This window comes from Lytechinus pictus, chromosome 13, assembly GCF_037042905.1.
Source record: "Lytechinus pictus isolate F3 Inbred chromosome 13, Lp3.0, whole genome shotgun sequence".
In the NCBI taxonomy this organism is placed as follows: Eukaryota; Metazoa; Echinodermata; class Echinoidea; order Temnopleuroida; family Toxopneustidae; genus Lytechinus; species Lytechinus pictus.
In genome coordinates, this window is record NC_087257.1 from 28,898,227 (window position 1) to 28,914,422 (window position 16,196).

General features: G+C 35.7%; 1 protein-coding gene and 1 long non-coding RNA gene across 3 annotated transcripts; one reads left to right on the top strand and one right to left on the bottom strand.

The window, feature by feature from the left end:
* The first annotated feature begins 778 nt into the window (after window positions 1–778).
* Window positions 779–4,713, top strand: LOC135156350 (uncharacterized). Its single transcript, XR_010295463.1, has 2 exons — window positions 779–2,190; window positions 2,832–4,713. It is a non-coding gene; the product is annotated as an uncharacterized LOC135156350 (long non-coding RNA).
* Window positions 4,714–5,668: 955 nt separating this feature from the next.
* Window positions 5,669–10,937, bottom strand: LOC129261516 (trichohyalin-like). Of its 2 annotated transcripts, XM_064108546.1 has the most exons (4): window positions 10,624–10,937; window positions 8,461–8,953; window positions 8,025–8,093; window positions 5,669–7,689 (listed from the first exon to the last, which is right to left on the bottom strand). In XM_064108546.1, exons 2-4 carry the CDS (start codon window positions 8,945–8,947, stop codon window positions 7,292–7,294), a joined length of 954 nt encoding a protein of 317 aa, XP_063964616.1. In that variant the 5' UTR covers window positions 8,948–8,953; window positions 10,624–10,937; the 3' UTR covers window positions 5,669–7,291. The 2 variants fall into 2 exon arrangements, with proteins under 2 accessions (XP_063964616.1, XP_063964617.1); XM_064108547.1 differs by having other exon boundaries at window positions 8,461–10,899.
* Between the last annotated feature and the right edge of the window lie 5,259 nt (window positions 10,938–16,196).

Below are 16,196 nucleotides of genomic sequence, written 5' to 3' on the forward strand. Positions count from 1 at the left end.
TAAAGTATTCACCAAATGCCACTAATTCAATTTTAAAAATTCAAAATCTTTTAGCATGTGATTATTGTAGGGGGGCACATCCCCCATCAGACTCCCCCTGTGCTCACGTTGGCGCTGTCACGCCAAATTTAGTTGGCAAATTTAGATGTTACACCCCCCAACAAAATGCTTCTGGCTACGGCCCTGTCTTCATTTCCTTTCTTTTCGCCCCTTTATTCCTTGTTCTTTTTTTTTTTTGGGGGGGGGGTCGCGGGGGTCCATGGCCTCATCAAGCCCCCCCCCCCCTCCCACGCCAGTGGGAATAAATCAAACGGGTGGATAAAATAATTTATCTACCTCTATGGAATATACGCTATATACTTTGGGGAAAATAATCAACTTTGAAGTTTGAAAAAAAGTACAACAGTGTGCAATGTTCATTGAATGAGTGGATAGAGATAGATCGAGAGCCCAGAGCCGTATAGTGCAGTGCAGTGGAATTGGACGCAGAATTACAAAACAATTTGCCAGGAATTGAGTTCATCATTCTAAGGATGTCATTTCTTGAAATGATTATCTAATAATAATTTTGAATGTCTTTCTTTTTTGCTATAATTTCATCATTGAATAATAAAATAGTTATATTTTTGTATTAAAAGGTGTATTATAATATATATAGACAGAATTTGATGAGTTCATTGACAATTTATTTTCTTAAACCTTTGAATAATTGACAGTCGTTAAAACGGCCACGAAAATACCGCGGGAAGATTTGATATTATGAAACGTAACTCAATCTGCTGTGTTCCTGACCATGGAATCGAACTCGACGCAGAAAAGCCATTGCATATTTTCATCTTACAAATTAGCCATTACGGTAAGTAAAATCATTGTAAAATAATGAAGAGTGGAAGTACTTCGTGTTACCATATCTTTGGCCGAACTCTGTGTTGGTTTGTGAAATACAAGAACTGCGCTACGAGAGTAGTTTTTACTTGGTCTTCGCCTCGGCTTCCCGATTGTTCGTCCCGTCGGAGTCGATGACCAGGCACAGGCCCAGCGCAGCCCGCCAGGCCTGGCTAGGCCAGGCCGAACAGAGGGGAGTAAAAGTAACTTAGACCCCTGTTACACATGCGTCGGCTTTCAAAGCCGGCCCCGGAGGCGGCCTCACGCCTGCAATTTGAAGCCGCCTCAAAATCATCAAACCCCTGTTACACATAGTCTCGGGCCCGCAATTTTGCGTCTACACATAGGCCGGCCTCACGTCGCCTTTTCACGAGCTGACGTTGGGGCGCACTTCATGTAAACAAACGCTTAATATTTTCGCGCGGTTTGCAGGTCTTTTTAATTGCATTGGATCTCATCGACATCGCGACCGATCCGTACACATATCTTACCTCCATATTTTGTTTATATAATTGCATTATGAAGGTTAAGAATATCGTAACTATTATTTCTGATCGAAGGAGGGAATTTCGACGTGCTCAAAAAAGGCGATTCCGGGAGTTTGAAGCACGTCGTCGGCGAGTACGGTACTATTTTTTGTTATGTGCTATAACGTTTGCCTGCACCGTGGAAAGGAGTGTGTGGATGAAGGAGCGATCTGGACATTTCTGGGAGAGGATAGTGGAAGGGAGATTCACGGCAAGAGATTTTCGTGAAAATTTCCGTGTGAACAAGTCGACATTTGATTTTCTGTGTGGTGAGCTAGCACCGGCTATTCGTCGCCAAAACACACGATGGCGTAAAGCAGTTTGTGTCAGAAAGAGAGTTGCCATAACTCTGTGGCGTTTATCCACAAACTGCGAGTATCGAACAATCGGGCATCTTTTTGGGGTAGCGAGATGTACCGCCAATGTCATCGTCAACGACACCTGCCTTGTAATTGTACAAGAACTAATGAGAAGATATATTACCTTTCCTTCTGGAGATAGATTACGGGCAACTGTTCAGGGGTTCGAGGACATGGGGTTTCCCCAAGTTGCAGGTGCCATTGATGGAACCCATATCCCTATAATTGGACCTGTTAATTACCATGCTGATTATCATAATCGAAAGGGATGGTACTCTGTCATTCTCCAGGCAGTTTGTGACCATAAGTACATGTTCACAGATATCATGGTAGGATGGCCAGGACGCTGCCACGATGCCCGGGTGCTGGCAAACTCTTCTTTTCACCGAAGAGCGGAAAATGGAGAACTGCTTCCAAATGTACGTTTACTTTTAAATCTAATTTATAAAACTTGAATTAAATTTCATTTTATTATTAAAGATTTAAGCCACAAAAGATTATGATAGACTACAATCATTTAAAATCTCATAGATCTACAAGTCAATAGTAACATGCACATTTCATTTTTTTAAAGGGATAATATAAACAAAGGATTTAAAACAATAAATAAACCTAGAGAAATCAAGCCTAGAATAAGGGTAGATCTTCTTTTAAAATTTCATAAGTAATAATAGGCTACCATTAGTTTGCTCCACCTATTCATCTAAAAACACTGAGGTTTGTGTGATTTTGATATTTCATCAGCAGGGCCATAGCCAGTGTTTGATGTTTGGGGGGCACATACATGTAATTGATCAACGTCCTGGGGAGGGGTCTATAAGGATGGGTGTGTGATCTTGGGGGGGGGGGGGGGGCACGTGCCCCCCCCCCCCCCCCCTGGCTACGGGCCTGCATGTTCATCAGCATGATCAATGTGTATTTTAATGAATTAATTTTAATATATATTTTTCTAAACATCTTCATGATATTAAAATAGACCTCTACTTAGTATTGATGTTATTAATATTATTAAATGATTATATTTCATTATTATCATTTTCAATACATTGTTTTTGACCAGATGACAAGAAACATCAATGGCCAAGATGTTCCGCTGATGATACTTGGGGACCCTGCCTACCCACTGCTGCCATGGCTAATGAAAGGTTTTGCCGATAATGGTCGTCTGACTGAAGATCAGACTAACTTTAACTACAGGCTCAGCAGGGCGAGAATGGTCATCGAAGGTAGTTTTGGTAGACTGAAGGGGCGATGGAGATGCTTATTGAAGCGCAATGACAGCGCTCTTGAGAACGTAACTAATATTGTTGGAGCGTGTTGTACCTTGCATAACCTTTGTCAGATGCAGTCCGATGAGCCAGATGACGAGTGGCTTGATGTTGCTCATGAATTACGAGAGTTTCAGCCACCTTGTCCTTTGCCAAATCAAAGGCCTGCACCATCAGCATCTGTAGTGCGTGATGCTCTTGTTCAGTATGTTAGGTAACTTTTTTTATGCATTTCTTCAACCACTGTTAATGATATTCCACAGGTGTAAACAGAGCCTCAAATGAACTCATTCATTCGGTTAGTCAATGACCCCCCCCCCCCCCCCCAACCCCCGCCCTCATGATTGAAAATGTTATGTAGCCTCTGTTTTGTAATGTAAAACAGTTATCAAGAATAGAGTTTTCTCTCTTGGACATTTCTCTTTGTTTTTCCTTTTTAATTATTAATTTATGTTAATCATTCATAATAGACTATTGAGAAAATGCAAATCTGTTATTTTTTTATAATCCATTTTAAAGTAGATGGTTGGCCTTTTTGTAATGAATAATCTTTTTTTTTTTTAATAATATGCTTTTATTTCACCAAGTCATTTGTTTCATATTTTACTATACAGAGTGATGAAAAAGTAGTAAATTTAAGGTAGGCCTATGGCAGATAAGATTATCAGGGCCAGAAGATTGTCAATTAATTAGAATGATTTTTTTTTCTTCTTTGTATCAGTCTCTTTCCCAATCCATGGATACAGTAAGACTGGGTTTATGTTATTGTCAACCATAGCTGGGGGCTTTAGGTATGCATAGCAGAGGTTAATGTATGCACTGACATAGCAATGCATCTGACCAGTAGCATAGCACACTGCAATCTTCTTTTCATCTTGTGTTTCTTCCCTGTTATGACTGACATAAGTTTAAGTGTTTTAAAACCGAATATTCAAATTCAAATTCATTTGCCTATATGATCTACAAGTGATGAACACATTTTAACCATCTTATCCTGTGCCCATTCAAAAGCCAGTTTTGTGTTATGTTATTTCATTTGAGGTAAAATGCAGTTGTATTGTTATTTTTTCAAGCAAATATAGTGCCAGAAGCATTATTTTTTTTCTTGTTGTCCATGTGACTTTCTTGCTATTTCATCAATGCGATAATTTATATCAATCATTAATCTTAAAAGATGCACTTTAAACTTGACACCAGCATGCCTCATCATGGGAAGATGAATTAATTTTGTTTAGGGTTATGTAGGTCAAAGGACACAGAGGTTAATACACATGAAACATTACCTATTTGTAGTTCTTTTATCATAATATCTTGTACTATTTGCTTCTTGTATTCAATGTGCTAACAAGTATTCATTTGGAGAGGAATTTCAAACAAAGGTTACAGAGGTAAATGTATAATGTATATAAAACAATACCAGATAAACATGATTTATCTTCAAACCCATGTGGATAAGTAGTAATTGCTTGGGGGCAGGTGCAAGTGGTCATTATCTCTTTAGCTATGTGATTATATTGGATTGTATTCAACCACTATGAAATAGCTGTTTTGTACATATATGTCGTTTTTTCTTCTCTAACCACTTTTAGTTCAAAATTGTTAGGTATTTTCTGTGTATATGTTAAATACAACATGCCTCCGATAATGAATAAAAAGAAGAAAAAACATCAAGAATTCAGCTAAGGGTCTATCCTATTATTTCTGTATTATAACACTCTAAAAGCAAACCAATCTAAATTGGAATCAAATGGGGACATATTTGTTTCTATTCTTATTTAGAATAGATTCTATTCATCTTTTTCCTTCAGATTCTCTTCAATTCTGAGAATTTGAATAGAAACTAATATGTCCCCATTTGATTCCTATTCATATTTGATTAGTTTGTTTAGAAAACACATTAAGTACATGTCAGTGGCAGACACAGAAATCTTGGGGGGGGGGGGGTACCCCAGGTGTTATAGTTTGTCTTGTTGATGTCCATTTTTTTCTGGGGGGGGGGGGCTGGAACATGTATCATTGTCCATTTAACATTGTAGAATCAAAAGGTAATATTTTTTATTTAAAAAAAATTTAAACAAATTATGAAGTATAAAGATACAGAATTTAAACAAAAAGTTTCATAGTACATGTACCAAAAAGGCAATTTAGGTCACTATATTACAACATTATTTTGACTGACATGGGGTGTAATATAGAATTTTGTTGGGCCTGTAAATGCTTAAATATTCCAAGAGGGACTATTTTTCTGCAAAGCATGTAGTGTTTGGAAAATGTGATGTTTTCCAAAGAGGAGAAATTAATACCCGAGATGCCAAGATATGTTATCTTTCAACTCTTGCAAGATGACATATGGCACCTCTATTATTATATTCTCTTAGGATTAAATCACACTTTCCTTGACTCTATAAGCTTTGCAAATACATGTATATATAAGATAGTCTTTTTTGTTAAAGAGCCGATTTGCTTTGAACGATCAAAATAACATCCATATTTTGTTTGCATTGTTTCGCAAATCCCCATGAAAAGCATGCTCAGCCAATCATTTGACTGGATCTAGGTAGACAATGTATTAACAGAGGTAAAGGTATAGGGTTAGGTCACACATGCAATCAGGCAAGAAGACTGGAAATATACCAAACAAATTATTTATTATTCAGAGAATAATGAACACGTACATAAAAAGTAAAACATAAAAGTGCAATATTTGCATAATGCATTCACAAAGTGCAATTTTCTTTACATAGTAACTGAAAAGTTATAAAATATACCACAATTATGTCCTGAGTTTAAATTAGTTGGCACTATCGAAAGGCAGACTTTGGTAACGTTTTATTGCCAATATACAGTTTCTTTCTTAATAAATACAAAGAAAAGGGGGGAAAAGTTTTTGAAAAGTACTGCAAATGCAATGATGACAAACAAAAATGTAGACATGTGTGATAAAATAGCAAATAGACTTTGAAACTTTGTGTGAATGCATATGTATATAACCCATCTTATACATGTAATTGCAAGATAACAAGTACTGACAAAAACAAACAGTTAAAAAATATAATACTTTACACTTTCAAGTTGTGACTCAACTTTCTTTGGCAATATCACATTGGTACAAAATGAGGGTTGGCAGCGTTTGATATAGATCTTATTTAAGAACAATAAAACATAGTCATTTGAAAGGTATGTATATAATAGAAGATCAAAATAAAAATGGAATGTTTATATATATATACTGTATATGTACAAAAGTTCACATGTAGAAATGTGTGCTTAAATAGCAAACAGACTTTGTAACTTTGTGTGAATGCATATACCTGTTTTATACATGTACAGAAATTGCAAGATAACAAGTACTAACAAAAAGAGCAGTTAAAAAATATAATACTTTACACTTTCAAGTTGTGACTCAACTTTCTTTGGCAATATCAAATTGGTACAAAATGAGGGCTGGCAGCATTTGATATAGATCTTATTTAAGAACAATAAAACAGTCATTCGAAAAGGTATGTATATAATAGAAGACAAAATAAAAATGGAATGTTTATATATACTGTAGATGTACAAAAGTTCACATGTAGAAATGTGTGCTTAAATAGCAAATAGACTTTGTAACTTTGTGTGAATGCATATGTATATAACCTGTTTTATACATGTACAGTAATTGCAAGATAACAGGTACTGACAAAAATGAGCAGTAAAAAGATATAATACTTTACACTTTCAAGTTGTGACTCAACTTTCTTTGGCAATATCAAATTGGTACAAAATGAGGGTTGGCAGCGGTTGATATAGATCTTATTTAAGAACAACAATAAAACATAGTCCATTCAAAAGTTATGCATAGAATAGAAGAAAAAATAAAAATGAATGTTTATATACAGATGTACAAAAGTTCCAATAGCAAGTAAATGGTTACTTGATGTAAAAAAGAACTACATAAAAACAAAGTTATATGTTTATAAAAATCTATAAGTGCTAAGAACAAAAAGTACTAACATCTACAATTTACATGTAAATTCCCTTGCCCTTGGCAATGATTCTGGCAGCACTGAGATGGATGGCTAAGTAAAAACAAGGGTTTCAGCATGGCAAGAGTACAGGTGAATGATATGCAGCAACAAGTACTGAGGAAAGAAATTGTGATGAACAAAAATCCTGAAAAGTGTCATCTCATATGACAAATACATGTTTACCACCGTGGGAATTCCAAACACACACACTCCTCCACTTGAAGAATGCATTATGTTTGTAACAATTACAGTGGAGTGTAATCGTGATTGTAGGGCCAGGAATTTGGAGACCGCTCTGGACCGGACTGGGAGTTGTTTCCCTGTTGCTGCCACATTGAAGTTGACGACTGCCGCATACCAGCCATTAAGGCCTGAAGCATTTGGAGTTGATGCTGTCTATCACGTTCTTTTTCTTGCTCTCTATGCTCCCTCTCTTCTCTTCTCCTCCTCTCCTTCTCCTCTAGTTTTTTTTCTTCAGTACGCTGTGCCTTCATTAGGAGCTCACGCTCCCACTCCATTTGGCGCTGCATGAACCGATCCTCCCTAGCATTGAAGGCATTTGTACTGTCCTCCTCCAGTGTCTTTATCTCCTTGGCTATCAGTCCGAAGGACTCCTGCAGCTTTGATTTCTTCCGCTTTTCCCCTGTTATGAAGTAGGTAGTATAAAATACATCGTAAATAAAAAAAAATCAATCAAATGTGATAGCGGTAAGAAAGGTATACAATCATTTTATTTCTTTCAACTTGTTACACACATACTTTTCTGTATTTGACATAAGGCATGCAATATCACACTTCTAATAGCTAATACAACAAATCAAGTGAGAAAACCTTGAGTTGCAAAAAAAAATCATACTGCATGAAAGCAACATCAACGGGATGTAAAAGGCCCCTTTTCTTGAAAATTTGCTGAATCGAATTCAAATATCATATGAACTATAAATAAGCAAATGTATGGAAACAATCTGTTTATATTACCAGTTGCCTTACGTCCATTAGCAGATGATGTTGAAGGTCCCTCTAGATCCTCCGGTGGAAAATTGCCAACTAAAGAAAATGAGGGATAGAAAAGCGATTACAATAAGTGACTACAATAATAAACATTTCATTTTTATGCATAAAATGAAGGGGAACTAATTTTTATGTTGTTATGTGTCACTGAAGTAAAAACATTTTAAAACAAAGGCTAACTTTCAATACATTTTTATTTTATTAAATTCAAATCAGTTCCTTTCATATTACTCAGTATAAAATGATACATCAAGACAATATAATGATACCAATAATGTTTATTTTAAATGCTCACACTGAGAGGGTAAGAGCCAAAAAGGATTAGTCTTTATAATTACACATGTATATACAAATAAACATGTATATGTGATTACAAATGAAAAAAGGAAGAGGAATCCTTTACCCAATTCTGTTGGTGCTTCCACATCATTTTCCTCCAGTTCATCATCCGTTATACTTCTATCTTCTTCGGCTCCATCCTCCTCCTCCTCTCTCGGCAGTGAATCAGAGTCCACCGAGTCTAGCGACTCAGATTGATCCTCCTCCTCTGGTTGCGACGCCAGAATGGCAACTGGTGCAGTCTCTGGTCTGCCCCCAAAGATCTCCTGCAGTTCGCTATAGAATTTACATGTAATTCTCCCCCTGCCTGATCGATTGTTATTGTCCTCCGTCTTTCGGAAGGACGCTCTTAGTTGTTTAATTTTCCGCTTGATTTGGTCCTCTGCCCTTTCGAACCCCCTTTCTTTCATCAATTGGCATATCTTACGAAATACCGTTTTGTTCCTTACTGTGCCATCCATCTGTTCTTGAATGTTTTTCTCCCGCCAAATATTCAGGAGGCACAGCGTCTCCACATCTTCCCACAGACTCCCTCTCCCTGTTGGTGCCATTTTGATCTAAAATGAGAGAACAAATACAAATACAAATTAATAATGGTAACCACAAAGATTACGATGTGGTAAAATTATTATATAAAATTATGTGTAACATCTATTAATCACCTTTTAGGATTTTTGATCTTGTCAACAACTTCTCTTGTCAGGGGACAGTTGACATGAATATCATCAAAAATTCAAATTTAATGATTCAGATTGATCGACCACCTAGATATATGAAGGCCCTTCTCCCCCTGCTATGTAACATTTGATGATCGATGGACAAATTATTCCGCTAAAGTTCCATATGTACCCATCACTAAAATTGAATAAAACAATTGAAAAATATGGGTATGACTTAGAATGACATAACTAATATAAATAAAGTATACAAAATATGGGAAATCACTTTCTAAAATAACTATCTAGAAATCCATATAGTATACAAAATATGGGAAATAATATTCTAAAAATCTATCAAGTCCATCAAGATAAACTCCTACAGCTCGGCAACTAACACGTGGCCAGCCGCTGATCTCTGAATACCGGTGGAAGAAGAACTTATTCATACTTTATTTACAAGTTTCTTTTGTTATCATATCACGTGTTAATCTGTTAATGTATACAATTTTTAATACAATTTGCTTCTAGTGATAATTTTAGAGACGGTTTAATGATCATTTAGAGATGGTAGGCCTAGAGTGTTAATTATAGAGACAGTTAATACTATAATAGTAAGGTACGCAGAGTCTGTTACAGCTAGGGTTAGGGTTCGCAGACCCCGGCGTCCATCCTAGAGTACGCGGCCTCCTGATGACTTTGGTTGGTTAGGGATAGGACTTCGAAGTTAGAGTTGTGTATATTATTGTACTGTAATCTGTATTAACATTGTTTTATGCACTCACCGCTAGAATCTACTTATTTTAGTCTACTTCTTTTTTGTGGGGATTTTACAGGCAGACACTATTTTATATGTAGATCTAGACCCTACTCATTTGTTTCAATGTCTAGCGACATATTTCATGTCCAATTTCTGACTATGTGCGACTCCGACTGAGTGGATTATTGGCATTTGAAATAATTAATGGCAATTGTCTAGTTTCATGTCTCATGGCCTGGCCTGCCCCTGGCCATGCCTTCAAAATCAAAGTTAAATACTTCATCAAGTTCATGCCTCATGATCATGATGACTTTGTTTGAGGCATAAGATGATGTATTAACTCTGACAGTCTGACTCCGAGTCTGATGATGATGAGTCATAATTTCATAATCATATGAGAAAAATTATGACGGCTCATGATGTATGGCACTCCTGTCCAGGCTATTGTTTTTAGTCTGTCTATTAGTATTGATAAATTATCATCGCCAACAAAAAAATAATGATCATTCTTCAGATGGTGCAATCACAGTAGCGATGTATTTAAAAACATCGAAATAAACAGGAAATGATCAGACGATCGAAAATCATAATTCCCAAACCCACAGAAATATAGGGATGGGACTGAATTACAAGTCACCATCACTCATCAGTTCTGTTCGGAGAAAATACCAGGAATAAACGGTTTAAACTTTTAGCCCACCAGTACAGAATATGTCGTGTCTTAGTGCAGGCTGCTGGATATGAGGAAATTAAAATTTAAAGCAATAAATGATGAAAAACAATGTAATTTTACGCTCGGGGCGAGGCTTACCTATAATATATACTGCATGCCTGGTCCAAATGGCAAAAGCGCGCCCGGCCGATGCATTGTTGATGATGACAGGTCGCGTCACTTCCGCTTATAAGCCGGCGCCGAGTCCACTTTGGTGTTACACCTACCGATTGCGGGACTGAGTCCGGACTCGGGCCGGCCTCAAACCACATCCAGAGGTGGACTGAGTCCACCTGGCCTCAGTCCGGCCTCAGTCCGGCTTTTCAAAAAAAGTTGATGTTACACATACGTCGAGCCGCCTCCGGGGCCGGCCTCAGTCCACTTGCAAACGTATGTGTAACAGGGGTCTTAGAGTTTAGACGCGCGTGGACGTGGTACGCCGGTGATGATGCACGAGCGGATCGACTGAGCTGAGCCAGGTCTTAATAACAAAAATAACAAAGAAGGCTACACAATGTGAGACTTGTGAAAAAAAAATTATTAGAGAAAACTGAAAAGATAAATCGAGAGGAGAGAAAGAAAAAATGAAGGGGAAAATGAAGTAGATCTAGATATGAAGATCTACTTTAATAGGTCTAAGACTAAGTCTTAAAGGAAAATCAAAAGAAAGAAAGTTAGATTCGAAAAGATCTAATTCTACTTCTAGAGTAGATCTAGTTTAAAACGTAACTTTAATTGTGAAAGAATGAAAAAGTTAGGGTTTCCGTCATTCTTTGAAAATGAAATGAATAAAGAGATCTGAGAAAAAAAATAAATGTGTGAAACTAAGGAGAGAAGGGAAAAAGGGGGTATAAAGAATGAAGAAAGAAAACTGTTTCCTTCATTTTTTGAAAGAAAGAAGAAAAACAGGAAGGGAAAGAAACAATAAGGGGAAAAATTAGAAGAAAAAAGGAAAAGAATGAAAGAGAGGGGGGAAAGATTGAAGGGAGGAGAAAATAATGGAAGGAGATAAAGGGAGGAGGAAGCAAAGAAAAGTTTAAAGAAAGAATGAAGGAAATAAAACAGGAAATTAAAAAAGAAGGAAAATATTGAAAAGAAAGAGAGAAAGAATCGGGAAAGTATAAAGCTAGGAAAGATTGGAAATAAAGATACATGTAGATGGAACAAAGAAAGGGCAAACAGGAAGGATAGAAGGATGAAGAAAGAAGGATAGGAATAGGGTGTCTGAAGCCACACTGGAAAGTGTCAGCATAAAACAGGCTAATTTAGGGGAAAATATGGCACATTTTTTCAGGGAAGTTCAGGCTACTAGAAAAATGTGATCTGAATTGATTATTAACTTGTGTTTGGCATGTATGGAAAGAGAAAATTCAGGGGCATCTTTTGACAGTAAGGACAAGTTTATATGATCATTTTAAATAAGGATTTAGAGATAAATTGCAAACCCTTATTTTTGTGTGTGTTGAGATTGCCATTTCTCCATGAAATTTCTGTTTTGCACAATTTTTTTCACTTTGTCGCAATTTTTTTATTGTGATCTGGTTTCCAAATCTTTATGAAAATCATACCATCAGATAGAGCATAAAAAATCCTATTGGACTCTTTATGGACAAGTTTTTGGCATTAATAATAATTTTATAACAGCTCTCGGAAGCTAAAAATTTGGATTTGTGTGTGTCCATTTCTTAACTACACAGTCTATGGCAGAGAAATGCTGAAAATTTACCTAATTTCATTCTTCTTTTTTGCAGCCAATAATTGGATTTTTTTCAAAAATTTTACATTTCTGTCAGTCTGAAGATCATTTCTCTTCAAATTCACAAAGAAAATGTGATATTTTCTTGAAATAAGAAAAATCATTTTTTTCTCCAGACACCCTAATAGGAAAGCAAAGAAAAGTTGAAAGAAAGAATGAAGGAAATAAGAAATGAAATTAAAAAAGAAGGAAAATATTAAAAAGAAAAAAGGAAAGTGAGAGAAAGGATCGGGAAAGTATAAAGCTAGGAAAGATTGGAAATAAAGATAGATGGAACAAAAACAAGAAGGATAGAAAAGAAATAAAAATGAAAGAAAGGAAAAAACTTCAAACTTGAAGCAAACAAAAAAAATTCAATCATCTAACAAAAATCTTAATGATAGGCCTATATATTTTTTTTTAATTAAAAAAAAAATTAAAAACTAAAATGTTTTAGAAATAAATGAAATTTTAAAGTAAAATATTGTCAAACTTAAAAAGTAGATGAAACATAGCGGCATCACACACAGGCATCTCTCATCCCATTACAAGTTCGCACTGATCACAACAAGATTCAAAACGGAAGCTGAAACAACGAGATCTAGTTATGGAAACTCAATAACTTGCTCCTCCGATTACATCACCAAACCAGTAATCTGAGAATCCATAATAAATCATAAAAATTATTTTGTTGGAAAAACTGTTTATCATGTGAGATTGTTTGCACCATTGAGAATATACTCCGATCGGACATGCCTATCGCTAGTAGCCTGCTACACACAGGAGGCCAGTGCAGGCCATGTGCATGCGCAGCTAGTGTATGTATTTATGCTGACTTTGCATGGGTGTGTATTTGTGTGTAGATCAAAGAAAATATATAAGAACTAGATATTTGTTTGCAATGTATTGGGTAGCAAGAAAATCACTGCAGAACCTGCAAAAGTTTACAGTTATCGATTTTATTGTTTCTGCTTCGCCATCTGTTGATTTTTTGATGAAAATTCTTCACTTTTCTATTTATTAATTATATTTTGTTCAATATTCTGAAATACGGGACAAATAGGCATCTCGGGAAGGGTTTGTCGGGACAAAGGAGCAAAATACGGGACGATCCCGGGAAATACGAGACATCTGGTCACCCTGGTATAGACTATCTCAAGTGATGTTCGTGTAGGCTCCATTCCACTTCACTACCGCTACACTTACCTGAAATTTTTTTTATTTCCAATTCGTCTAATGCCGATTCGTCCAATTGCCAACTCATCTACTGTCATTTGGTCTACCATCATTTCGTCCACTCACCACATGGTCTCCTTTCATTTAGTATAATGCCATTCTGTCTGATAACCAGTTGGTCCAATAGCAATTTAGTCCATATACCATTTGGTCTAATTAAACTAAGTATTAAATTGTGCAAAATGAATGAAAATGAAATGGATATTAGACCAACTGGTCATTAGACAAAATGGTGATTAGACAAAGTGATAATTGGACCAAATGGTTGTGTGACGGAATGTTGATGGACGGAATGGCATTAGACTAAATGAAAGTGGACCATGTGGTGAGTGGACACTGGACAAGTTGGCAGTAAACGAATTGCAATTTACCTACTCAAACATAAAGCCTTAAAACTCACTCTGATACTAGTCCAGGAAAAATAACTGATTTTGGGGGTCAACCGCAAACAAATTGCAATAGAATTTTTTTAACCACAATGCATTTCCCTGAGGTCCCCCAAATGACATACTAAAAGTCCAGAAAAATCCTAGTAGTGGAAAGACATCTAATTTGCATAAATCCAAAATGGCCGCCAAATTTTCAGAAAATTTGAATTTTCGTACATAGATTTTGACATGAACATTTAATTGCCACAAAATTGGTGTCATATGAAAGAGAAATGAATTCCCTATAATTTGGTACTATTTATAGGGGATAAAGAGATAATTTGGCTGAGATTTCTTAATAGAAAACTGCATTTTTGTCATTTTTTCCCAAAAATTGAACATTTTGGAAATACATGATTTTACATAAATCTAAGAAAAATTCAGCAATTACCTTCAAATGTTTCAGAAAACTTTATGGATATACTATTATCATGTGGATGCAATTCTAAATTGGTGTCATTCTTTTTAACAAATTTATAAGGTATCAAAGTTGAATATTCAAATTTCACAAATGTCGCATTTTGTATGCATTTTCGTAGACTAATATGTATAACGTATCTAGTGTATACAGTACAGTAGTTAAAGACACTTTTTAACCACTTAGTTAAGATTAGGCTTTTCTTTATCAGCTACATATAAAGGGCTGGCACATTGACGCCACCCCTCTCAGGGGGCTGTCAAAGTCACGCCCTCTGGCTATATCATGTTGTACAGTGTGTATCAAAATTAACCCAACCGCATTTCATTCCAAATTTGTGAAAAGTTTGTTAGCTTTATAGTCCAGGAAAAATTACTGATTTAGGGGGTCAACCTCAAACAAATTGCACAAAAAATATATTGCTGCAATGCATTTCCTTGAAGTCCCCAAAATTTCATACTAAAAGTGTTTTTAAACTCCATGTATTGGAAAGACGTCTTATTTGCATAAATCCAAAATGGCGGCCATCGCAAGAATTTTCAGTAATGATTGGTTATATAGTAGTACAAACACTTGTCTGATCATAGCACTTTAAAAAAAATATGATTAAAGCATTTACCTTTCACCAGTGTTATATCTTACCATAGGCTTCGTCTTAAAATTAGGATGCAAGTCAGATTTGGCCTCTGCTGACCTCTAGAGGTCAATGACCTTAAGATCAATGACCTCAAATATCAGAAAATTGATGTTTTGCATCATTAGCTCATGATAATAATAATGCAAACAAAATTATTATTCAATATTGACTTTCAAGGTAACCTGATATTCTAGAAAGAATTTTGTTTATTATAAATGTTGACCTTTGTCCCTGGAGCACTAGAAAAGGTCAATAACCTTAACATATTATAATATTAATACTTAGCATAAGTGGTTTATGATAAACAGGCCTCTCGTGAAAAAATTGCAATACAATTTATTTCAGCACAATGCATTTCCATAAAGTCTCCAAAATGCCATACTAAAAGTCCAGAAAAATCCATGCAGTGGAAAGACATCTAGTTTGTATAAATCCAAAATGGAGGCCATCGTGAGAATTTTTCATTTTTACAAATAATAGTAAAAACACTGGTCTGATCATAGCACTTAAAAAAATAATGATAAAAGCATTTAACTTTTACCAGTGTTATATCTTACCATAGGCTTCATTTAAAAATTCCAATGCAATTCAGATTTGACCTCTCCTGACCTCTTGAGGACAATGACCTTAAGGCCAATGACTTAAAAATATTGATGTTTTGCATCCAGAGTTCTTGATTAGCATCATGTTATATCAACTTATGTTTGACATTTGAGGATCTCTAAAGAAATTTTATCTTAAAATGTAAAAATATTGGTACTCGGCATCACTGGTTGATTATGATGTTTTGAGGTAATTGATCTTTAACTTTCCTCAGCAGTCAAATGTTGAGATCTGCAAACTTTACTCAAATGATCAGTTAAAAATAACAAAACTATATAATCTGTATAGTTGTAAGTTTGTAACTCTAGGGGCACGTTTCATAAAGAGTAACTTTGCCATTATGGCAACTTGAACTACCATGGCATTAGGGTTCAGCAGCCAATCAAAATCAAGGTTATCATGGTAGTTGTCATAATGGCAACGTTACAACATTTTGTAACTCTTTATGAAACGGGTCCCAGGTCTTTTTTGGCTGGTACATTCCTGACTGAGGTTAGAGTATTGGTAGGTTTTGAAATGATATCTGAAATGCCTCAATTAATTTTTTTGCAAATATCATCTATGTATACTTCCCGAGAGACTTGCAAGTTTTCCCATCTAGATTGTAACCTGGTG